At 37.3% G+C, this 26,529-nt stretch overlaps 2 protein-coding genes and 1 long non-coding RNA gene across 8 annotated transcripts in view; 2 read left to right on the top strand and 1 right to left on the bottom strand.

The window, feature by feature from the left end:
• The window catches only part of LOC133520924 (Ca(2+)/calmodulin-responsive adenylate cyclase-like), a 133,392-nt gene that overhangs the window by 37,927 nt on the left and 68,936 nt on the right, over positions 1 to 26,529 (bottom strand). For all 6 annotated transcript variants that reach the window (XM_061855613.1, XM_061855617.1, XM_061855611.1 and 3 more), the window contains exons 6-7: positions 10,233 to 10,344; positions 3,959 to 4,086 (exon numbers count right to left, since the gene is read on the bottom strand). In XM_061855613.1, the coding sequence (XP_061711597.1) occupies positions 3,959 to 4,086; positions 10,233 to 10,344 (240 nt within the window). The remainder of the gene's footprint in view (positions 1 to 3,958; positions 4,087 to 10,232; positions 10,345 to 26,529) is intronic.
• LOC133520938 (uncharacterized) lies at positions 11,348 to 13,744 on the top strand. The gene is made up of 2 exons (XR_009799833.1): positions 11,348 to 11,914; positions 12,434 to 13,744. It is a non-coding gene; the product is annotated as an uncharacterized LOC133520938 (long non-coding RNA).
• LOC133521434 (tigger transposable element-derived protein 4-like) lies at positions 16,198 to 17,709 on the top strand. Its single transcript, XM_061856394.1, has one exon. It carries the CDS (start codon positions 16,460 to 16,462, stop codon positions 17,567 to 17,569), a length of 1,110 nt encoding a protein of 369 aa, XP_061712378.1. The 5' UTR covers positions 16,198 to 16,459; the 3' UTR covers positions 17,570 to 17,709.

Genomic DNA, 26,529 nt, shown 5'->3' with positions numbered 1-26,529 from the left:
GTGGTGAGCAGTAGTCGGACCCTCCGATCCAGGGCGTCCAGCTCGGTCTGAGTCCATCTTAGTATGCCAAAGGAGTATATGAGTAGGGGCATTACCCAGGCGTTGAAGGCGCGCACTTTGTTGCCTCCTGACAAGACTCTTAAGGACTTTTGTGAGCCGACTGAAAAAGCGCTCCTTCACCGACTGTCTAATATCTACCCTCGTCCTCAATACCCAACGACTGTGACATACAACAGGAGGAAAACGAGCAGACGGATCACCTGATGGTAAGCGATTACCGCCGCCCATGGACACCTGCAACACTAGAGGGGTTGTAAGTGCGTTGCCGGCCTTTAAGATGGGAGTACGCTCTTTTCTTGAAGGTTAGAAGAAAGTATTTGTAGGTTTCTGATTCAGAGATAGATCTGAAAGACATTGTCTCAGAAAGTTGTAAATTTGTTGAATTTACAAGCTTCCCCCACTGTACATGCATAACCGCACATTTATCGACACCAAATTCCATGTTGATGGCACTACTGAAAACTGCGGTGGTTTTCAGTAGCTCCAACAAGTCTTGGCTATTTGGTGCAAATAATTTGAGGTCATCCATGTACAGAAGGTGAGAAATTACTTCACATTTTACTAATATGCTACTATTGGGACAGTTTTGCTCCTAAGTGTATATTCATGATCATGATTTAGCAGCCCATAAGTAGACAAAGCCCAGAAGGTCTTGAGTTCAAACACGGCGATCAATAATACTTAGCAATGATTTTGATTTAGAAATAAATATAAAAGAGCCTTAAAGACTCGATCTCTATGTCCAGTATTTTGGACGTTATCGAATCAAGGGGTAAATTGAATCAAATTTATAACACATGAAGGTAGAAAATCCTTATAAAGCGTTTTAGACCTTTGACTAAGCAACAAAATGCAGGTAAGCAGGTATGAGTCTGATTAGCATAGGCTTACAGTTCCCCCCTGCTCCACGTTAATGAAAGTTTTGGAACCAAGGCTATTTATGTGATAACTTTACATTACCATCTAAAGTAAACAAGTTAAAATAAATTAATTAAGTACATTATGCACACATAATGTCTTACGTCATTTGTTTACAGACATTCATTAACAATGCCAGTAGGTACTTGTGTGGCTAAATTAGAAGCAATTTCGCCATATTTCACCATTGATAACACTCAATTTCTAAACTCTAGACATAAAAGCTTTACATCTTCAAAGTGTAGTAATAAAAAAAACATAATTTAGAAGCAATTTCTTGAAACGTCTACTGACGAAATGACCATCAGTTTAACCTTGTTAGAAGTCAGTGGCTATAAATTTAGATTTACAGCCGACCTGCAGAAACGACTTGCAATAAATAATGTCTTTATTATATGAATGCGTGGGCTGGAGTACGAATCTATGTTGACGGTGGAAGTATTTGAGTAAACAAGGGTGTGGAATGTGGAAGAAGTGTTCCCATTGGGTGCGCGAGCGGGCGCCGGGATCGAGTTCTTGGGTGAACCATCAGTCACACATATTTATTTAGCCGTATGGCATTAATACAATTCTTGGTCGTTTTACAAATTAATATCTATATTCTTCACCTAATGGGCTGCGTTTTGGTATTAATATTTGGTCACCAATTGGTAATGCAGTCCCTATTATCATTTACGTGCACATTAAAGGTGATGTTCGGATGGTAACAGCAGCTGCATTACTGTTGCGACGTTACTACTGCAGCTTTGCTGTATCTCTCAATTACCGTAATACAATTAGTGACGGCTTCATAATTGCGGCAGTAATGCGACAGCGAATGTCAGCGGCAGACTGACAGTTGCAGGAATGCCGCAACAGTTGACATCTAAATGTAACCTTAAAGGGCATTTTTCACGGTATAAGTTTTTCGTACATAAATAATAATAGTGATATTCATGAAACATAAGCTATCGCATTCAAAGGCATATAGAGGACGATTATCGTCCTGCATTTGATAATGACATATCTCACAAAATCGCCCGATGGCGCATGGATGTGTTTTGTGTCTTGGACGATAATCTCCTGGCGATTATCGCCTACGATAATGATAAATTCAATAACACACAATGTAACACATTACCATAAGAAAAAACAAAGTAGACAAAAAAAATAACATCAAATTATAAAATAACGAACGATATCATATGAATTGAGGTCCGAATCCGTATTTTGTGAACTCAAGCCGAGTAAATGGCTAATGTACACTGGTTTTCCTGAACATTCGTCGTAAATGAGCGATGAGAATTATACTCCAGGAGGCGGACAGACGTCTGAAATGCTATCCCGCGCCTGAGGTTTGCGGCGGCGGTCGCCCGGTGTTGATTGCCTAGTGCCTACCGCACTTATTTATAAAAACTTTCTGTCATATCCGCGTTAAACGTTATAAATTGCCAGGTCGTTTATCATTCAGATGCGACAAATTTCTAACGCTGTAAAAGAAAACTGACTGCGCATGAATAAATTTAAAGCTAAGCCGCAATAGGGTAGTGTGCTAACAACACTAACACTAATCAGTGAAATCAGCTAATTTTTATCAAACATACTTCGTATGCAATTAGTATGAGAAACGAAACAGGTGACTACATACGTATTGTATATATCTATATGCTTCATTTTGAAATAATTGAAAGTGAAAAACATTTTATCGCATGAAACAAATAAACAACCCTATTTAGAAATATGACTATCAAATTTATTGCATTTTAACGACTCTTTAAATATGTTGAATATCAAAACATTTAGAACACGAAGTAGTTTAAGCGACGCAATGGGCTCGGTGGCCTAATAACCTTCAGTGGTTCAGACCACCCTGGTCAGGTATATTTAGCTCCTTTGATGAAGACGCACGAGCGAGCTCCAGCTCATTGCGCGCCGCTCTCATCCGTGCCCTACTGATTATTTATAAAAGCCCCGGAAGATTTGACCTAGAGAGATCTAGATGCCGTAACGATTGGACGTGTCAATAGTCGTGATTAATAAGATTCCCACTAATATACGCACATAAATTAGTTTGAGGTTGAACAACTACAAACAGGTCTCCGTATATATTTATAATACATATGTAGAGAATAATAACACAAATATTCTTTTTAGTTTGCGAAAAATTGGCCTATCCTTCCGGACCAACATCAAAAGTTGTCAGGGATTGGTGGGAACGGGGATTTTATATTGTATACATAAAGGCGAATTCCACGTAATCAAGCCAGCCTTTGTGAGCGCGCAGTAAAGTATCTATGGGCTATAGTTTATTGTCGTCACTGTCATCCGCTGCTGCACTTGACGTGCGTCTGACAGTTTCATAAATATTCGTTTACGTCGATACCACCTGTTTAATTCTATACCATATCTAATACAAAAACTTAGCGTAATGGGTCCCATGTACGTTTATTTTCAATCAGACATAAAAGTGGCATCTTGATGATGATGTAAGCGTAATCTATATATTCTATTTCTTGAGAACTTCAGCTAAAAAAATCAACAAAAATACTTAGAAATATGTCAAAAACATAAAAGATCATGTCGAGCCCCATCAGGACGGTGCAGCGCGAGTGACCACGACACGTAATAGTATCAGTCGCCAAGAATCTTGATACGGAATTACGGAAATAGAGGTTGTTCTAAAACCATACTAGTGCGAAATACGGATGCCCTTACATGATAGCGTCGATCATTTTGAGCCCTATCTAGATGATGCAGCGCGAGTGGACAAGACACTCAGTAGTAGCAGTCGCCCAGGATCTTGATGTGGAGGCAGTGGTCGTCATTAAACCATACTAGTGCGAAATAAGGAGTTTCTTAAGAGGTCGCGTTAATCACTTTCTGGATGATGCAACGCCGCCGTGGTCAGGACACTTAGCAGTCGCAGTCGCCCAAGATCTGGATGCGGAGGTAGTGGTCGTCCTAAAAACATACTACTAGCGCGAAATAAGGAGCTTCTTACGCGATAGCGTCGATCATGTCGAGCCCCATCTCGACGGTGCAGCGCGCGTGGTCGGAGCGCGGCTCGGGCAGCCCGGACACGCAGTAGTAGCAGTCGCCCAGGATCTTGATGCGGAGGCAATGGTTGTCCTAAAACAAAAATTAACAATACAACATGCAATCTAGGTGTAAGTGTAAGTAAGAAATAAAAAAGCAGGTAATGTCAATGTGGAGAAACAGTCTATATAAGACGACTGTAACAGACAGACTGTACAAGCTCTTGTAACATGGTAAACCTGCATGTCTTCACTTTTTTGTCGAAGCAACGTGTGCACTACAAACAATAGAGTTCTTGCCATATGACGGTCTTCCCAGCAATAAACACAACAACTGTAGGCGAGGAGTATATTGATTGAAATCAAACAGTAGGTGACAAGACGCTTATGTATGTAATGTAAGCCTGGAATTTGGTTTGAAGCTATTAAATGTCTATGCGAGTTAGTTAACGTCAGATTAACGTAAGAAGCCTAAATCCATTAATTTCGAATTTATTAGAAACCTGAGTGTTGCAATGTGTGATTAAAGCTACACTTCTAAAATACGAAAGTATTTTTGTCACAAATATTTTTAACACTGCCTAATAACGTGATATTCAACAAGTGTTGTACTGTTTAAACAATACAATACACGTAGAATGTTGATTTGAAACAATGCCATTCAATAGGTCATCAGGTTAGGACCGTAAAAGAGGACGAACGCAGAATTAGGTTGCCCTTTATTTTAAATTGCGAATTATGACCAATGTAAGTATTGAGCATCATATCTTCTTGTCTGCTGCAACGATGCACCTGGCAATTAATATGCAAATGCGTTTAGAAAATGCAAATTAATTATTATTATGTATCAGTTCTTGTTTTGATATGTCATTTCATTTTAACAATGAAATAAACATTTAATACACCTCTTTTGGGGCATTCCACATAGGGCCTGTTTCACAATATCCAAAAGTCCTGAATAACCTACTTGCCACTTATCTGACGAATAAAGTCATCGTTGACGTTTCACAATCTTCAAATAAGCTTAACTGTTAGATAAAGTGCGATGTTTTGTAGGAAGTTTTATCTGGCAGTTAATTTATTTGTTAATAAACTGTCCAGTAATTTACTTGAACATTGTAAAACAGGCCCTAAGAAGTCGATATTTGGTAGAATAACATTTGCTATTTTAAATTTTACGAAGTATTGTACTGATTTAAGATGTCGTATGCATCACGTCCCCGACGCAAATTGTTATCCTGGCGGAATGCCCCTCGCTTCGCTTTAGACACAAACGTCTGTTAAGCATGTAACACTTGCCATAGCAGACGGCCTGTACGTTAACAAAGTTCTAATTTCGCTGTAGAGACTAGCTCCGTGATAAATAGTCCCCGGAGGCAGCATTACCACTCTCTCGGGAAACTAAACCGTGTCCTGTCTATCCTCTGACCACTAGAGCGGAAAACTTCGCCAAGTAACGAGGTTAGCAGAATCATGCTTCGTTGTTATTTACTTTAACATGTATCGTCCTGTAGGTTTATTATGTCGGATAAATCCGAAAATCAGATGAAAATCACCCGAAGCGCTGGTGGCTTAGCGGTAAGAGCGTGCGACTTGCAATCCGGAGGTCGCGGGTTCAAACCTCGGCTTGTACCAATGAGTTTTTCGGAACTTATGTACGAAATATCATTTGTATTTACCAGTCGCTATTCGGTGAAGGAAAACATCGTGAGGAAACCGGGCTAATCCCAACAGGGCCTAGTTTTACCCTCTGGGTTGGAAGATCAGATGGCAGTCGCTTTCGTAAAAAGTAGTGCGTACGACAAATCTTGGGATTTGTTGTCAAGCGGACCCCAGGCTCACATGAACCGTGGCAATATGCCGGGACAACGCTAGGAAGAAGAGATGAAAATAACCCAAAATCCCATCACAATAAGAGTCCCTTTTTAGAATTATCCGACAGTTTTCGATATTCGTAATTACCCGAATACACAATAAAATTTGAAAAATTGAAATCTGCACCGTAAATTTGTAATCTGTATGTACCGCGATAGACCGCTGTCTGATGTTAACTTCTTATTTTATTTAATGTTTCTTAAAGCCTGTTTCTGAACGCAACCTAATATATGCGAATGCCAATCATTTGTTCGCTCTCTCTCTCTCTCGCTCTCTCTTCTTTCTCGACAAGTCCCACGGTTCACATGGTATACTCTTGGCTCGTCTCAGTCGTTTTTTGTCACGTTCTTAAATTCGTCCGTTTCTGCTTTCGTAACCCATTCTTCATTCGTCACTGTCGATATTTGGCTATTTCTTATTCCGGCTTAGTTCGGTATTCGTCAACATCATCTTTCGGCTTGTTCAATGTTAGTCTATGTTGTTTTTAGACTCACTCTTTATTTGTCTTGTCGTTTTTGGGACTATTCTAAGTTCGTGTTTTTCTTATTTCGCCTCTTTAGTAATTTATATATTTCTTTGTTGAACACATTCTCTGTTTATCTCTTTCGATATTCGCCCCACTCACTATTTTTCTTTATTTTTATTAAGTTTCTTGTTTATGGCTTCCTTCATTACTAATACCCAACGCTACGCTAGGAAAAGACAAACAGCAGACATGACCAAAGATGACAAAGACTTCCAGCGTAAGTGACGAATGCAGAATAAGATGAATTAAGAACTTGCCAAAAATCGAATAGGACCAACAACGAACGTGCCGTGAAAAAAAATACGAATAACGAGTGAGTCTAAAAACAACATAGACTAACATTGAACATGCCTAAAGATGATGTTGACGAATACCGAACTAAGCCGGAATAAGAAATAGCCAAATATCGACAGTGACGAATGAAGAATGGGTTACGAAAGCAGAAACGGACGAATTTAAGAACGTGACAAAAAACGACTGAGACGAGCCAAGAGTATACCGTTCACATCACTATGTGTAATAAAATAATCTTAATATAAAATTAAAAGACATAGTTTTAAATTTCTCATTCATAAAAATAGACTTTAATTCATCCACCAACAAAGCCTAAAAGGGCATATACATCTGTCTCTCGGCGCTCGACTTCATTCGTGTCTGGCGTGCATAATTAAAATGTATTTATAATCATCCCTTAAAATCCCGTGCTTCTGAACGGCCGTAATGCCTATAATTGTAAATATCGTAAAGAGAACTAAATAACACGAGTCACGTATATGTACCTACACATGATTAAAACTCGATTTATTTTGATAGCACGCGTTAACGTAAAATTGTGAAACATTCATGCATTCTGTTTAAAGCAGAAATATGTATGGATCTACATGCCATCAGCCAATCAAAACGTGTACGTTATTTACGAAGGCGCCTACAATGTATTCACAGTACAAAATTCATGAGCCGCGAGGCGGTGTGGACGGAGAGGCACCTCGAATGCTCTCTTATTATAATGATTGGATTTTCATATTTCCGGCAGCTGGTATTTCTGAAGTATTCAACGCTATTCTACACGGATATTCGAAAGCGTGAACTTTGATATTTTTCTCGAACCTGGTTCAATTTTTCTGATGGATGTTGCGTTCGATATAATACTCGATTTCCTAATGGATTCGCGGTGTTAACATCAGCGTTAGTATATTTTATGAATTTCCAAGAATAAAGCTGTCAGATGAAATTCCTGTTGAAAGTTTAGGCTAGTTTTTACACGCAAAAATAAATCAACTATGCCATGCTAGTGTCGCATTAATACCACCAGTACAGATATGATGGTCGTTGTGGTCTAGGCCTAATGTGGCCGTCAAGGCGTGACAAAGACAGTGTCCATTACTTTCAATCGCGCAGTGTTAAAAAGTGATTGTTATTTTATCACGTGTATATGGTTATGGTCAGCCATCATAGGCCCGATATCAAAATGTATTCCATCATCAAGTAGCGATATTTATTCCGTTTAAGCTGACTCGTATTTTCATAGAGATTTAACGTCATCATAAACGCACTTGTGAGCAAGTGCCATGCAAAGTGAACTTGGTTTGACTGCAAGCGTTTGTGGTAGGTAAATATACATTCGTATATTATAAAATCCGTGAATTGTTTAAAGAGCTTCAGGAGACTAAAGCTTCTGACAGTGTTAACCCAGATAACCCTGAAACTATTTACAGTCACAGATTTTTATAATAATTTAGTATGGTGTTATTTACTGTTCTTAAGTTACGAGAAAAATCATGAAAAAAATCAAAGTCACCTGGGAAATCCGGAAAATGGGTGGTGTTATAACACCTGGTAGGAATATGCACTACTATAGAAAGTACTGGAAGGAAGGATAAAGGGTTGGCATAAGAAAAATAAAATATAACGTTTATTATTATACGTATAATCATAATCAGTATAAACAACACTTTATATACTCACACCGCAGTATGATACGCCAAAAAACAAGTTTTGGGATGTAAATAAATCACACATTTCTTACACGTAAAATTAGTTTTCTTTTTGCAGACTTTGCATGTCAGTTGAACGTCTTTGTATTGAACGATATGGTCCAGTCTGTCAAATCGAGACGTTTCCCTGTGAGTAGTGGGAGTGGGGCAAGGTCCACGCTTATCATTTTTTTTATAGGTCTCTAATAAACCCCTTGCAACAACTCTTCTGAAAGAGAGATAATCGTATTCCCCTCCATTCCGTCTGTATAGTTGCTAGGCATTATGTGTGGCCATATCTAAAGAGTGACAAATGAGTGGAAAGTACCACTTTTTACCACGAATAGATGTCCGATAAAGTCCTATATTTTGGTCTGATCTATCCACACCTCCCATGTTCTCATTATATTTTTTTATAATGGCAGGCTGATCGATCATGATATATTTTGTTTTGCTGCTGAGAGAAACGTTTTGCTTTATAGAGTGGCTCGACGCTATCTGCATTGGATGCAACAGGCACGACGTTATTATCGTTCCACTTGCAAACCAAGATGTCCTCTGGTTGACTAGATTTGAATTGAAAAGTCCCTCTTTCAGTTTTTTGAATACATTATTTTTAGGCAGAGGACATTTCGATGTTCTGTTTCCCGAATTGTACCTGTTGCTTTCAGGTTTCTGTTACTTAGTTCATAAAATAGTAGTAGTACGGAGGAAAAAAAAATGTCAAAATATAAGTGGAAATATAGATTTGGTTGAAGGGATTGCAGAGCATCGGCGAATTGTAGAATTACGCTCCCACCTAAACCAAACTGTTTGTAATCTGAAGGTACCATGGCAGATTTTCCAGCTGCAGGGAGATTGGTGACGTTGGTTTCTTGTGTGACCTGCTCGCTACATCTGCGTTTAGCTAAGTGAGACAATGGTGTATTATCTTCCTCATCTGAAGAAGACTCACTGTAAATGACCTCAGCTTCAGCTCTCAGCTGCGAACCCGGAAGGTTGTGCAAATTCACAATGTTTTCGTCTCCCGAATCCTCGTCAGTTATATTTCCATTTCCATTATCCGGGGGAAAAATAGCGATAACACTTGGTAAATGTGTGTCATCGTCGCCTTTCTCCAACTCTTCTATTATTTCAGTAAGCTTCAATGGTTTTCTTGGCCGTAACCTAAAATATCATACAAAAATATGTTAGATATACTACCAGGTGTTATAACACCTCTGCTATTTGACCAATAAAAAAATACTACAGTATGTCATTACAAAAGTCAATATATTACTATATAAATAGCTAATAGTCATATGATAAATAATACATACCAAAAATACAACAATATACAAAGATTTGTTAAAAACAGCTTACCTTTTACCAGACATATTGAATCGAAATAAAACTGCTGCCATAAAACACAATTTATGCTTCAAAGTAACAATATTTGTTTACTGCGTCTGCACACAATTTAACTTCAGTAAGCACTGAATCAGATAACCGCAGAATAACTTTAAAAATATCATCTTTTAAATTCAAAACTTGAGGGTACTTTTTAATCAATTTGAGCGGTGTTATAACACCTAGTCGGGCTAAGTGGGTTAATATTCTTTGTCAAACTGTTGTAATGAAACCACGGTAACCTTTCATAGGAAGCTTATTGGTATAGACTACTGGTATATTGAACGACATCTACTTATGTACCGAAATTATAGTGCAAAATTTTTAAGAACATCTTACCCGAATATAAGGTTTTCCATAAAGATGTTATGTCATTAGCACGAGCGATTGATGAATGAGCGTTGCTTTGTTTTTACCACTCCACCTCTCACCTCGGCAGTGCAGTGGATTTAGCAAATAATTTAGTTGGTAACTTACGCTGGCGAGCTGGTCGAACCGGCCGAAGAGTTCGTTCAGCAACCGCACGAGCTCCTGCGCGCTGCACTGCGATGCGAGTACCGTGAAGCCCACGATGTCTGCAAACAGTATACTGCAACAAACATAACTTCGTGTAAGAAATAGTTTGTAATAAGACTTGTCGCGCGACACGAATTGCCAGGAAGCTAATAATGTCAGTGTTCAAACAAACTTTAAGACGAAAATTCTTCAGAATATGTGATTTTGTAATGGTTTTATTTTAAAAATGACTTCGTCATTTTGCCTCCCATAAATCCCTCCTACGGGAAACAAGGATCGGCTGAAGGAGAAATATGCCTTCTCTTCACAGTTTAAAACTTTCAACTTTTGGCAGTTGCTACCACCGACGTCCCAATTTATTACGGTATCATTTATAACGGTTAAGCAAATTTATTTTATCTGTAGCCGTGCTATTAAAATACGCGGATCAGCACAGACAGCTTAGTAATTTAATGACAAAAAATAGCTTTTATACAGAGTCGGATAAAGTAAAAAATCGCAGCCCTAGCGGTCCTCTGTTACCTTGTTACTTTGGCTTTCATAGAGTTTGTATTACAATCGCGAGTAGCTTTTGCAATTCTTACAATCAGGCACCTCCATTGTTTAGCCTCTTTGATCCTTTTTACACTCCAACATTAACAGGAGCGTCATTAACAATAGGCATCTCGCGCCCGTCATCTTTGTTCTCTATAAACACGAAACGTCGTTACAAACCTCCGGCGCGTATTTCAATCGCCTACCGCAACATAAAAGCATAATTCTGTTTCAGTCGGTTCACGATACGTTAATGTTGAGAAAAGCTATATTATAATCCTCTTATGTCCAGGGTTGCGAGCGCCAAAGTGGTTTCGTATATAATCCGCAATGAAAAGATTTCAACATTGCCGAAGCCGTGGCGTGATGATACGCTCATATTATCGTACATAAGCATAATTTTCTTCAAAGGACTGCGCAGTGTTTAATCAAATTGTTGTGTAGTAAGCTCGATAGGGTTTGCGCACAGGTACCCTTTGTAGTATGTTACTCGAGCCGCTGAAACAAGCTTCAAATTGACGTGCACATAATTACTTTATGAGAGCCTGTATATCGGTAGCGTGGTGTCAAATATAATCGGGGCGGCTAAGCCAGAGGTAATTGAATGAGTAAAAATTGATGTATATACTTTTTAAATTCTGTTATATTAATCTGATAATGCGGTAAAATATAATAAGTCCTTAAGCTGAGGTTCATTTCGGTGTAAACATAAAAATACGAATATTAGAAACGATCGGGCAAAACGTATAGAAGAAATCAAAATAAACATTATGCCACAACTGTTTCCAACTTAGAAATAGGATTACCATATGACTTGGCGTGTGATGTGTCTAAATTTCGAATTGCGATGAATGCGAACAACAGTAGACAGATAGTATCACCGAAAAAACTGTTCATAATCGACCGAGCAACAACAATTGCTCGGAGACACGCAAAAACTCATTTACGTAATATGAGTTCGTTGATTCCCACGAGTTATTCCGAGATATATTCAAAAGTGGAAAGACCGAGAGAACTACGCTATTCGCGTGGCAAATTCAATTGTTCCACCATCAGCTTGATTGTCGAATAGCAAGTCGTATAAAAGATTTGGCTACGTGCGGCATTAAGTATGTAAATGTAATTAAACTTTACCTGCCAGTTGCGATTGACGCACGAGGAACATTTAGAAGCAGAGCCCCTAGTGTAAATTTATTCGATAGCGAAACGTGACGTACGCGTTTGCGTTAAGTCTCATTTTGTATGGGATTTAGAAACAGCGCGTCAAGCGGGATATTTTGGAAACTCAAAATCCCATACAAAATGTGACTTAACGCAAACGCGTACGTCACGTTTCGCTATCGAATAAATTTACACTAGGGGTACAGAACTCATAGTTTGCGAACTTTTCGTAAGCGTGTTTAGTTTTATAATTCAACTGCCTCTAGTTTCCGAAGCATAGAACCTGTACTTCATTGTATGCTTCATAAAACTACGTAGTTCACATTTAATTTTAAGCTGTACATAATCCAACTACAGTTTTATTTTATAGCAGCTCTTCTACGAGAGAATAAATTTAAGAACATGGTTGATAATGAAATCCTTTAAAATGGAGTAATCTCTAATGAGAAACTCTTTGTTGCCTGCAGTACAAACTATGCTTCCCTCGTGGGTCGTTACGACTGCAAAATACACCAAATGCACCCAGACAGCAGTCAGACAGTCCTATCAGCGGAATATCCGTTTAGGCTAACCGGATCACTGAGGCAACACCGACTCCGTGACGTCACCCACCGCACCCTTTCGACGACCACACAAGCCGTCCACGGAAAGGTAATTTCATTAGAATAATAAGATTTTGAAACCAGGCTTACTGACCTGTCATGGAAACAATAGCCATTTGTTATTAGTAACTCGCCGTGGAAAATTTACCTTTAGGTATGATGCGTTGGCATAAAACAATTTGTAGACAACAGTTATGGTTACATATCGTCTTTCTAAATTACTTTCTAAACTTCGATTATAAGCATCTTTCGGTTTAAGTGTTTTTATGTGTAACATGAGTTTGAAATCAATGTTTCAGATATCAATCAGATCGTGTCACAGCAAAACTTTCTTGGTGTTCCAAATCCTGACTAAAGAATTCCTTACAGAATATACCCTTTGAGGTAAATCGTGAAATTTTTATGTGTGGTGGCGGTCGGTTACGTGGGCTACCTTATACCTAAAACTTTTTTTCTTCTTCTTCTATTAATCTTTATGCTATTTTATAATCATATCCCATTCATCGCATTATCTAAAGTGCCTACTGCAAAAATGAAGTAAGTAGTTTTTTAAAACATAATATATTCATGCATTCACCACTAGATGACTGCATCAGTGTATAGCATTGGTGAGGCGTCTATAGAACTCGATCACAATCGAAATATCAATTTTGAGAAAATTTAACAACAAATCCTAAGAAAAGTATGCCGAATTAGTTTGACATTCCGCCACTGATTGAGTGGCCCAATAATTTGTACTAAAGCCGGTAATCGAACTACTAATACAAGTAACTACTTATATATTTCAAAATAAATATTAAACATTAGCTTTAACGTAAACACGGAATACGTACATGTAGTTGTAATGAATATTCTATGAGTATCTGCTATTTTTATCGATAGTCGACGTTTTCAGGTAACATACTGATAATAAAATGACTGTTTTCTTGTAAACGTCGGTCACAAACAAGGTTTTCCAGGTGTTTTGGTAGGGCAAAGAAATACAAATTCAAATTGGTTTTATATTTTCTACACCCACTCACCCAACTGTGACACACGCATGGAATGTCAACATTGGTTAGTTAATTGCATTTTAATGAAGCTTTTAGTTTATTCAATTAGTGGGTGCAATTATATTGGTAGTTTTATATTTCAATTAAATATGGTGCTGTCAACATTGATTTCATAACAATAAAATGTTTTATTTAATAATACCTACTAAGAGCTTGTATCTGTACATAGACCAGCGGTTGAACAAAAATGGGTTTCGATAATATTAAAGTTTTTTCTTTTTTGATATGTCATTGGGAGTATGTTAAATAATACTTTGGTAAAAAGTTAGAAATTTTAAGGTTGAGCTTTCGGTTATATTTAAATATTTTAATTTTTGCTAATAACTAAGTAAATATAGAATTAAAGTTACAGAAAACTTTAGCATATCGAATAACACTTCAATTTATGTACAATTTTCAGTTTTTAGAAATCTGGAACAGCTGCTTTCTGGTAAACGTAAAAACACGAGTTATTTTGTAAATATAGAATTAGAGTTGCTGATATTGCAAAATTACGATATTATGGATCAACTTAGTATTCTAGTAAAAAGTTAGACATGTAGACAATGTGCTTGTCTAGATATTGATTTCAGGTTAAGCAGTATAGCTAATATTGAATTAAAGTTTGTAGAGTTAATAATAATCGATCATCAACAATGATCTCAGTTACTAAACAAAAATTTAGAAATATAAAATCACGGCAACACTCATTACTGATATGTATGCATTCCTTGCTTATATAAATACGTTACGTTTCAAACGCGCGGCAAGTTTGCGCGCGCCGCGCGCTGTGGCAGGAGGCAGCGAACAACGGTAGTGGGGAGCGGGGTGTCCTTGTCTGCGTCTACGGTCCATCAAAAAAATTCCTAAAGCGTGTTTTAAATTAATAGCAATAGAAAATTGTTATTCTGTTGTTACTATAATAGGTATTGCCCGCGATTTCGTTCACGTAGAATTCGTTATCGCGTTACATGAATATTATTTATTTATTTAAACTTTATTGCACAAACAAAAAAAAAAACACAAATGGCGGACTTAATGCCAAAAGGCATTCTCTACCAGTCAACCATTGGGTCAAATAGAGACAAAAAAAACACATTCTCATACAGATGACCACCCTTCCTTGTACCATTTTAAAAGCCAGTTGCAGCTTTTCTTTCCCGATTTTTTTCAGATGTTTGGACTTGGTATTTTCCTCGCGATAGTTATTTGTTTTAAGGGGAATGTTGTTGTTAACCGCTAATGCTAATATTGATAACCGATAGTTATATAGAGATACGTTATAAGGCATGTGCACCCTCATGTTATTTATTTCTGATAAGAAATAAATGTAAGACAAAATTCACAGTGATACATTTCAAGTAGGTTGCCTTGTAAGATTGCGTACGGATAGTTTTTTTGTTTGTTATTTCATCGTATGATATATCAAATGAAAGCTTATTTGAAAGTTGCCGTATTAAAAAAGTTGGTCCAGTTAATGGTCCCGATTTTTATATAAAATGTAGGCAACCATGGACTGGACCAACTTGTTAAAAAGGCAACCTAGTACAGTTAATAATATAGTACCTGGGCGACCGAGCTTTGCTCGGTTATAACTATTTATTGTAATATGGTGGTGATAATGTACATAAACTTAAAAAGTAAAATGTGAACTGACAATTATTATTATTTACAATCGATTTTAACCTTACAGCACTTGTCACAGAGTAATGCCATCTATTGTCGATTTCTCTTATTACATAGGTCATTTTTATTTACTAAATTAAACTTGTGTAAAACAATAAAAATTAAAAAATTATATATAAACTTGAACATATAAAAAAAATTAAAGTTAGTCACCGGGTGAGATTCGAACCCATAACACTCGTTTAGCAGTCCGCATCTTAACCCGCTGGACCAGACGGACAGTGGTCGGCAACACGAAATTAGTGACCATATTCTGCGTCGAAAGAAAAACGCATGAAAACTCGAAAACACGCATTTTCCCAAACATAAGACTAATCTAGATAGATTGTATACCCCCAAAAACCCCTATATACCAAATTTCAGCGAAATCGTTAGAGCCGTTTCCGAGATCACAGAAATATACAGTGTAAACTCTTTATAACGTTATCCTTTATAACGATAAACTCCCTATAACGTTGAAGTGAGCCCAACTTGGTTGGTTTGCGTTAAAACCCACATATTGAAACACTCTTTATAGCGATACGCCATTCTCTATTACGAAGAAATGTGTTCATATTTTTAGACAATAAATATTTACTATCGGTATTATTGTTTATGTTATGTTATCAGGTAACAAAAGACTTTGAAGCTCCGAAACATCCGAGGTCCGTCTAGCTTTTGTTATCCTTAATTGCCTTGAACACGTGCAGTAAGACGCATTGTTTTCTCGGAAGTGATGGTCTTCGACCAAGCATACTGGGTACCTATCGTATTATCAGTCGTAAACCTACTTTGAAACTGTTAACATGGCCGGTAAACGGAAAGCGATTAGTGTTGACGAAAAAGTTTGTGTGATACGTGCGATTGAAAAGGGAGAAAAGAAAAGTGACATTGGAAGGCGTTTTGAACTAAGTCAATCCACTGTTGCTACCATTTGGAAAAACCAAAAAACAATTCTACAGGCGGCGCTGGAAGGAAACTCTTCTAAAAAATTAAGAAAGCCAAAATTCGAAGACTTAGATCAGGCAATGTTGTCGTGGTTTAACAATCAGCGCCAGAATAATGTACCATCTCGGGGCCAATTGTAAAAGCTAAGGCTGAAAAGTTTGCCAACCAACTTGGCATAATTGACTTTAAAGCATCTGAAGGTTGGCTTGGAAAATTTAAGCACCGTCACCAAATTACGTACGGTAAAATGAACGGAGAGGCGCGGGATGTCGATATGAATGTGACTAACAATTGGATTAGTACAGTGTGGCCTAAATTAAAGATGGAGTACTCGCCAGAAGACATTTTTAATGCAGATGAAACTGGCCTTTTTTTCAAGTTGACTCCCGACAAAACTTTAAAATTCAAAGGGGAAAAATGTGTTGGAGGAAAACTGTCTAAAGAGCGTATTACAGTTCTAGTGGCTGCCAATATGAGTGGCACAGAAAAAAGAAAGCTCTTAGTTATAGGCAAATCGAAAAACCCTCGGTGTTTCAAGAACATAAAACAGTTGCCAGTTACGTACAAAGCAAACAAGTCAGCTTGGATGACATCGCAGATTTTTGAAGAGGAAGTGAGAAAATGGGATGCTGAATTAAAATCACGGAAAATCTTGCTTCTAGTAGACAATTGTCCTGCTCACCCAATCATATCTAATCCTCGAAACATAGAGTTAGCATTTTTCCCAGCTAATACAACCAGTATTTTACAACCAATGGATCAGAGTGTAATTAAAAGCCTAAAGGGCCACTATAGACGGAAAATGTTGATGGATATGATCGAAACTGACGGCAAGGTCTCGATCAACATGCTACAAGCAGTGAACTTCTTATCAAAAGCCTGGCAAGAGGTAACAGCAGCCACTATCCAACATTCTTTTCGACATGCTGGATTATGTAGTAGCCAAGAAACGAACCAATTTGACAGTGAAGACAATCTACCACTAAGTGAATGGATAAGACAGTTCAACATATCAAACAATTTTAACGAAGATCTACAATCGTACGAAAATATAGATGAGGATTTAGCCACAACTGGTACACTTACAGATGAACAAATTGTTGATTTAGTGTCAAAAAGTCAGGAAACATCCGATAATCAAGATGAAGAAGATGATCAAGTGGACAAAGCCGAATCACCACCAACAATTCAACAAGCCCTAGATGCCGTTAAGTTGGTAGAAATTTTTTTGTTGTTTAATCAAGACGATTCCACCACATATCTAGATATGAATAGAATACATAAAATAATACAAAACAAGTACTGGCATAGCAAAAAACGTCAGACAAAGTTATCAGACTATATGTGTAAACAATAATATTATCTAAGACATACATATTAAAAATTCTTGTTAATTTGGTTGTTTTTTTGTTCACTCCATATAACGATAACTCTCTATAACGACAAAAAATGCTCAGTCCCTTGAGTTTCGTTATAAAGAGTTTACACTGTAATTATAAGAATTGCTCGTTTAAAGGTATAAGATAAAATAACTTTTCTTTTGATATATCATGTGACGTTTTCGTTTACACACTAAAAGCACAGTGTAAAAAGTAACAGTGGGCCGACGCCTTTGATGTTTGCGTAAATGCCGACACCGCTCAAGGTCTCCGTACCTACCTAGGGTTATCACAGACTTACACAACTGCCCAAAAGAGGATGGAAATGTTTTTAGTTTTTATGTTGTATGATCTATGTGTACTAATTTTACAAATGACGTCCATTTTGGAAATAAAGATGGCGGACGTCACTTTTTTGAAAAAGTCGTCATGGGTGTTGTTTTCTGGGTTTTTAGGGGTGTGGATTTCAAAAATGGCATCTATTTTGAAAATAAATATGGCGGACGCTACTTTTTGAAATGGGTGTCGATGTGTGTAGCCGTGATATCAACCACCTTTAATTCTAAAATGGTCTCTATTTTTGAAATCTGCACCAACAAGAACCGCCAAAATTGACGTCATTTTTGTAATTGGAACCCCGAGGAACCTCGGAGATGACACCCATATCGATTTTTAAGAAAAATTAATGTCCGCCATCTTGGATTTCAAAATAGACGTCATTTTCGTAATCGGAATCCTGAGGAACCTCGGATATGACACCCATATCGACTTTTAAGAAAAAATAATTTCCGCCATCTTGGATTTCAAAATGAACGTCATTTTCGTAATCGGATCCCCGAGGAACCTCGGAGATGACACCCATATCGATTTTTAAGAAAAATTAATGTCCGCCATCTTGGATTTCAAAATGAACGTCATTTTCGTAATCGGAACCCCGAGGAACCTCGGAGATGACACCCATATCGATTTTTAAGAAAAATTAATGTCCGCCATCTTGGATTTCAAAATAGACGTCATTTTCGTAATCGGAATCCCGAGGAACCTCGGATATGACACCCATATCGACTTAAGAAAAAATAATTTCCGCCATCTTGGATTTCAAAATGAACGTCATTTTCGTAATCGGATCCCCGAAGAACCTCGGAGATGACAACCATATCGATTTTTAAGAAAAAATAATGTTCGCCATCTTGGATTGCAAAATGGACGTCATTTTCGTAATCGGAACCTCGAAGAACCTCGGAGATGACACCCATACCGATTTTTAAGAAAAATGAATGTCCGCCATCTTGGGTTCCATAATGGATGTCATTTTCGTAATCGGCACCCTGAGGACTTTCAAAAATAATGAAAACATCAAATACTACATGATACATATACAAACAGAAGCAAGAAACAATTTCTTGCTTTTTAGTCTTAAACTACTCATAATTTCTTAAAATAAGTTATAAAACATGTCCGCCATTTTGAATTTGAAAATTGATATCATAATTATGATATATTTTTGTTTACACTGAGACAAATAATTAGCACATGTCGTATGAAATATTTTAATTGTATGTTTTTTTTTTTTTTTTTTATACTACGTCGGTGGCAAACAAGCATACGGCCTGCCTGATGGTAAGCAGTATCCGTAGCCTATGTACGCCTGCAACTCCAGAGGAGTTACATGCGCGTTGCCGACCCTAACACCCTCCCACCCCTCGTTGAGCTCTGGCAACCTTACTCACCGGCAGGAACACAACACTATGAGTAGGGTCTAGTGTTATTTGGCTGCGATTTTCTGTAAGGTGGAGGTACTTCCCCAGTTGGGTTCTGCTCTAGATCTGGAATGACATCCGCTGTGCTGTGCCCTACCACACAGAGCCAGATGACATTTACAATGCCCATACCTCTCTTATAATGCCTGTGCTAAAAATGTGATTGCGAACTACCTGCAATAACTATACAGTACCTGGGCGACCGAGCTTTGCTCGGTTATAACTAACTATTTATTGTAATATGGTGGTGTATAGGTGATAATCTTAACTACATTCTTTTACTAAATTAAACTTGTCTAAAACAATAAAAATTAAAAAATTATATATAAAATTGAACATATAAAAAAAAACAAAAGTTAGTCACCAGGCGAGATTCGAACCCGTAACACTCGTTTAGCAGTCCGCGTCTTAACCCGCTGGACCAGACGGACAGTGGCCGGCAACACGAAATTAGCGACCATATTCTGCGTCGAAAGAAAAACGCATGAAAACTCGAAAACACGCGTTTTCCCAAACATAAGACTAATCTAGATCGATTGTTTACCCCCAAAAACCCCCATATACCAAATTTCAGCAAAATCGTTAGAGCCGTTTCCGAGATCCCGGAAATATATATATACAAGAATTGCTCGTTTAAAGGTATAAGATAATTAGGCATTAAAACACTCGTGTGATCTTTTTAAGAAACTCACTTCGTTCGTTTCCTAAGCCCACACTCGTGTATTTTAATGCCTTTTATTATGTAGCAGTAACATAAACTACTAATATATGTTGAAAGTAAGTACAGGCGGCTAACACAATGGTAACAAAAGACAAAAGTTTTGAAAATGTAATTTTCATCATCGTCACTTGGCTGTACATTTGAGGGCCTATCGCGAACCACGTTCGACGTGTTACCTCTCTGTCGCACTTGTAAATTCGTACGTAAGTATGACAGGGAGGCAACACGTCGAACGTGGTTCGCGGTAAGCCCTCTGATGCCACCTCCATTAGTCTTTTGTACGCCGGTATAGCCTTCGACTCAATGTATAATCTACACTTTTTATGGAAGCGTAGTTCCTCCTTCCCGTAGAAATACTTAACTTTCCCATCACCAAGAAAGATTATTTGCTCGCAGTTATTAACTGCTCAATTCCTCGTTTTTTCTCTGTTACTAAGTCAGTACAGTACAGTACACATATGAAACATTTTTCACTCATTTTGAAGTCATAATAACTTTTATTCTATAATTAAATTCATGTAATGTCCGCATCTAATTTATGTGCACGATAAACAAACAAATGAATGATTTGAAAGAAAAGACAAACAGCGCTTGCGAAGCTGAGCGGGGGGCGCGGGCGGGGCGAGGTATCTATCGCTCACTAGGTCGGCTACGATAGGCTCCCGCGCGCCGAGCCGACATGTTGACGGACCAGCGCGGCGTGGTTATGAATTTCGCGCCTTTTTAAGTTGATTTTACTATTACAATGCAAGCTACACACAGATATTTCTACCTTTCCATAAAATGGCTGCATATATTATTTTATAGTAATAGACTTATCTCTACGGACTTTAATTCAATATTAGATCTTACAGGACAAAAAACGCATATTAATTGTAAAGCACATATCCTATTCTTCTAATTTTTTGCCTTGCCTATTAACCTAAGAATTTAGATATGATATTGTGGATTTTTCAAACTTTAATTCAATATTGACAAAATAAGAAGCTAATTTGAGTTTGACAAAGTAGCACGTTGATTTTTTTTTCTAAAAATTTGATAGCATAAAGCCTCATACATATTATAAAAGACGATGCTTAAATTTTGTACTTTAATTCAATATTCAAAATTCATCAATAAAAATACATAAATACCTTATTTATATCTAACGCTCGTTCTAAATTTTCTTCATATATTACAAATATGCTTAAAAATATGTCCCATACCAGATAAACATCACTTTTCACTCTTTAGAATTATCGAAACTTATAGGGCAAAAATCCGGTCCCACTATTGGTCTATACAAGAGAACGTCGCAAATATGGTCTCCAGTCGAATCTATTTAAATACCCGATTTGGTCGAACCAGCCACATTTTTGAGATATGGCAGATAGCCAGAGATAGAGTCACTCGGGTTTACTCACTTTACCTTGAGGACCATATGCGTCGCAGATGGACGTAATGTAACAGTACACGACTATTGAAACTATGAGCCTCAGTATTTGTCTATCTTTGGCATACAGCATTTTCTATTTCCATTCCATGTTTATGAAAAAAACTACACTATTTATATTTTCAAAACAGAAGTGATAGATAGCTAACCTTCAATTTGTAATTCTATTGCATTTATTGAATGTAAGTTGTTAGATTAAAAAGATAAGGTACTAAGTAGGTATGCTTAACTTTGTGTATGAACACTTGGACAAGCCTGTCCACTTGTAAAGAAGCTTGTGATAGACTAGCTTGCCTACTAATATGATGAACAAAGGGCGGCACATCAGTCACATCGATTGGACGCGCCTAATAGCCAGTGGAGGGCTTCCCTCCCCGATAATATGACGTGACAGTCGTTTCGGCCTGAGGGTTGCCTGTCTGGCCTGCCGGACGTGTCTGCCATTTTCTGACTATCGATATATTAATTTGTGGATAAGCCACACTGCCGAGCTAACCTCTATCCAACCTTGACTTCGTGCCGGAAGCACATGATTGACATGTTATTATCGATGAATATAAAAATGCCTTATTATTCAGCGTTGAGGTCTTTATATTTTATCTAGTTGTCAAGAAAACCTTTTTTTTCCGTCTTATGCAAATAGCGGGTCCCCGGTTGAATTGAAACAACCCGTTATTATCCTGACATTCTGAGTTTCAATGAAATATTAACTGAATAAAATGAAAGCCTTGACAAACAATTGTTGCACAGAAATGTTAGACAAGTTGAAAATTATTAATATAAGTAGCGATATGAACATGCTCATCGTTTTTAATACGATATATATACATATATCATTAAAGTTTGACGGTTGTGACATATCGCTCTGTTAATCATAATAGACATGCCATGATTTATGAGGCTAACTTAGCATACTACACCTACAATTGTACTTATAAATATTGTAAGGGATATTCGGACAGAACAAACTGCTCAACTTCCTCGTGATGCACGACATAAATTTTAACTTAATATGACATATGTACGTGAAACTAACTACTATGAAATAATATTTATGGTTATTTTGCGATTTTCGATAATCTAGATACAGAGTTACTTCGTATAGTTTGCCCGATACTTGAGATTAAGCAAGTGATTATCATTGGCTGCGCTATTAAACGCAAGAAATGAGGATAAGAAACCAGTTTGTCGTGTACACAACGCATAGATAAAATGGCGTAGGTGGGTACTCAAAGTGTAAAATCTATGGAAAACAAATGAAATATTTTCTTCTCCATTTTGATACAAGTACAAGATCCCATTAAAAACAAATTGTTGATTTTTTCAGGGTATAATATTTTTCACATATACATATCTGTGTATTTTATGTATTAGGTACATACTTATAGGGTCACCAAATGGCGGACTGCGGTCCCCGCCGACCAATTTTTTTTTTGCTTATTTAATAAACTCAAGTAGAAACGGACCGCAATTATCTTTTTTATTTTAAGAAAAAGGATCCAGCCCATGAAGAAATAAATTAGTAATCCCTGACCTATAGCATACTAACACCAACTGAGTGATATGATTAAATGCTGTTTCTAGACGTTAAAACATTACCCAAGTTTAGTCTAAACAGTATGACTTCCTATTGTTGTTTATACATACTGTAAGAACAAGTCAAAATAGTTTATTTAACTGTAGGTATAAATTTGGAAACGTTCCAAACACTGCACAGGTGAAACATTTCCATTCCTAACGGAATAAATATTTATTAAGCGTTCACATTTCGCAGTGCCACTTAATCTTCATAGCGTTGAGCGTATATTACTGTTAGTCATTTCAGTAAACAATCATCCTTACGAGTATTAAAACTGTTGAATATTAGTTGTAAAAATACATGTATAAAAATCCATCGGTCTGTTATCAAGGTATCGGCGTTGAACCAATAAGGATTGAATTTGGATATTTTTTATATAACATAGTCTTTATCAAACAGATAACCAACTTCCCAAAACATTCTAACATGCCATCATTTTATGGGCTTAAGAGGCAACAGGAGTGCTCATTTCTCCATACAAACGTACTCGACTGTACCCTCCGTGGTTTTTGAAGCTAGAGCAATGATTTTTTTTCAACACAGATTATTATTATTAATATCTGTGTCGGACTGTTTTGCTTTTTTTAATTCTTTAGGCGCTAGCGCACTTGAAATATTCGCAAAAACGGCCTTATTTACTAGGCCACAAAGAAAAGCATGGTATTACGTAAGCATAAAGTATGGCCTAAAATTAAAATAGTCCCACTAATTTCATTACCATTTAGAACTCAAAATTTCTTTACAGTTGATTAAGTTTTGGAGGAGGAAACAGTCGAGTTCGAAACATCGTTTTTTGAGTTTTTTACGCAGGACTTTTCGCCTAACCTAGCGTTGTCTTTATCTATTTAAATTTCAGCTCCCGTATCCTCTTAATCAGCAGTTCCATTTCACCATATAATAGGTTCCGTGAGTAAATGCAAGAGTGTGGCTATTTAATTAGTCGTGTGGCATATTTTTATAAAATAGGCCATTACATAGATATACAATTTTACAGTTTTATCGCGAAATAATAAAGCGGGTCCAAAAGAATACAAATTTAAAAAGTTATAGGTCAACATTTAAACAGTTGGGGGAGGAATGTTACACGCGCAGGAGCTCCCTACCACAACCATACACCAGTCCCCTGGATGGTGCTAAAGGGTGACAAACCAAGAGGCAAATAAATAATAGGCATGATTGCGAATATTGCGATGAATACGATTAAGAATTCGAATGGTTCTTATCCGCTGTGGCTATATTATTTGAAGAGATCTCTAGATTTTTGCAATATCCCATCATCAGATCCGTGATGACTATGAGACCAAACGGTTATGATATCATTAAGCTTTTTAAACAAAATATAATGAAAAATAAGCAAATGAGGAGATTGAGGATGTCAGTATGGAATGCGAGACGGATTATACTCGTATTCGTCAAAAACCACTTAAAAATAACATCTCAGTAGTTATGCCTACCTAACGATGGACACAATGCGCAATGTGGGAGGTACGGATAATAAAAATTACGAAATGTGACAAGAGGTCCCGTTTGTCATCTGTATAGATATCAATTAAGTACCAATAGATACCGGTCCCGTAAAACACGCATCTCTACTCCCACGCTAAATTTGAATGGAATATACATACTTATTAAAGCAACACCATTAATTTGGGATGCATAATACAAAAAAGGTACGTGGGTAGCGACACCTAACTAGTCCTAACTTTCAAATCATAAAATTATATATTAGTGGTTGCGTAAACTATTAATAAAACAGTCTCTAGTATCAATTTAAGTGTTCGTCTAATTTGTTTTAGCCAGGATCCGGTACAGGGAAAAATGGTATTTTAGCCTTGGTGTTTAAAGCTGTATTCGTGTCACGCGCCGATACGGAGGCGGTAAAGACAGGGAACAAAGGATCGTTGCACTTGAGCTGCCGACGCGCGATGAAGCTTGCAATGAGACGCCGTTGACAGATACGCAGAAAGGCCGGAGAAATTGTGCGAAACCAATAGTGGCGCATGGTACGGACTGAGCGCCATGTAAGGGCGCTTCAGGCAAGGAATTTTAATTTTCTCAAACATGCATGTTTCACACAATCGTAGCCGCCGCCAGACAATCGAAGTTACGCTCACGCTACCAATAGTATACCAATTTTTTACAACGAAGACTATTACCAGACAAAAATATAGATAGGTATGTTACGTAAGTTTTATGCCAAGATTCATGTAATTTAAGCATGTCGTTTTAAAAAAGGAGCGAGCGTAACCCAGATTGTATGGGGGCGGTTTTTTGGCGTCGGGTACGTGTGACTAATACTATTCGTGAGTTTATAAAAAGCTCGGTCCTTCATATCACTCCGGCGGCAATCCCCAAAATATTTCCCGCCTTTTATAGTAATGAATGTACTCAACTGTTACGACAGTCGTGCAAACAGGGTGCCCACGTTAATAATAATATAATAATTAAGCCTATATACGTCCGATTGCTGGGCACAGCTCTTATGCGCGAGAGGGCTTGGGCTATTAAAATAAAATAAAAAAATATTTTATTTTATTTTTTTATAGTCCCCACGCTGGCCTAATGCGGGTTATACTGTCCCACCTTAGCTTAGCAAGTCGTTGTATATACCTAGGCATGCATTATTAAGGTACCTAATTATAATTAAAAAAATAGTTGAGTCAAATGTCCTACTGCTGTATGAGCGCTAATTAAACGTTGTATATCTCAATGTGTTTGATTATTGTACTTATAAAGTAAACAGGACAATAGCAAGAATCATTAATCATATAAGATATTAAACAGTTACATCTTAACATTCGATCATAAAGGATTAGCGTGCGTAAACCTAATTAATTCATGCCATGGTAATGTTTATGCAGTGACAATAAGGTATTCCGGTGTATCATCCCATCGCATCACCTCTAAACAATGTAGTGGACTAGTGAGCAAATAGAGCCGAGGAGGCTAAATACGCACTGTGATTCAGCATGCGTTTGAGAAGGCGGAGCACATATATTTGAATCACACACATCACTGTCGAAATCAGAACGTTGAGTAAAATGATTGAATGTCCATAACGACAATAGGGACTTGTTAAAAGTATTTTAAATCGATATATAAGACCTTAGACAATATTTTCGATCTTGCACTTTCGATGCTTTTATTTTTAATATTAAGGAGTCAATTTATTTTGAGTAAAAACTTCTTAACCTTCTCAGGCAAGTATGTTGGAATCGAGGACTATGGAAGCCTCACCACTGTTACTTATTTGCTCATAGGACAGCACTGTCGAATCAAATACACTTGTCGGTGTTGTCTGATATTTTGACAAACAATTTATTCCTTAACAACTTTTCTTTCAAGCAATTAAACTGTTTCAAACTCATTAACGACTGCCAAATCCAATGACCGTTAAAGTTGAAATTGTAGATGTTTCATTATTAACGTGATTACATTTGCTGTGT

The sequence above is a fragment of the Cydia pomonella genome, chromosome 9 (genome assembly GCF_033807575.1).
Source record: "Cydia pomonella isolate Wapato2018A chromosome 9, ilCydPomo1, whole genome shotgun sequence".
NCBI lineage: Eukaryota > Metazoa > Arthropoda > Insecta > Lepidoptera > Tortricidae > Cydia > Cydia pomonella.
Note: the sequence above shows the minus strand (reverse complement) of the source record. Positions and strands in the feature narration are given on the sequence as shown.

What these genes read in the sequence shown, in the direction of transcription:
- LOC133521434 (XM_061856394.1), top strand. Translation starts at nt 16,460, where the DNA reads ATGAACGGAGAGGCGCGGGATGTCGATATGAATGTGACTAACAATTGG.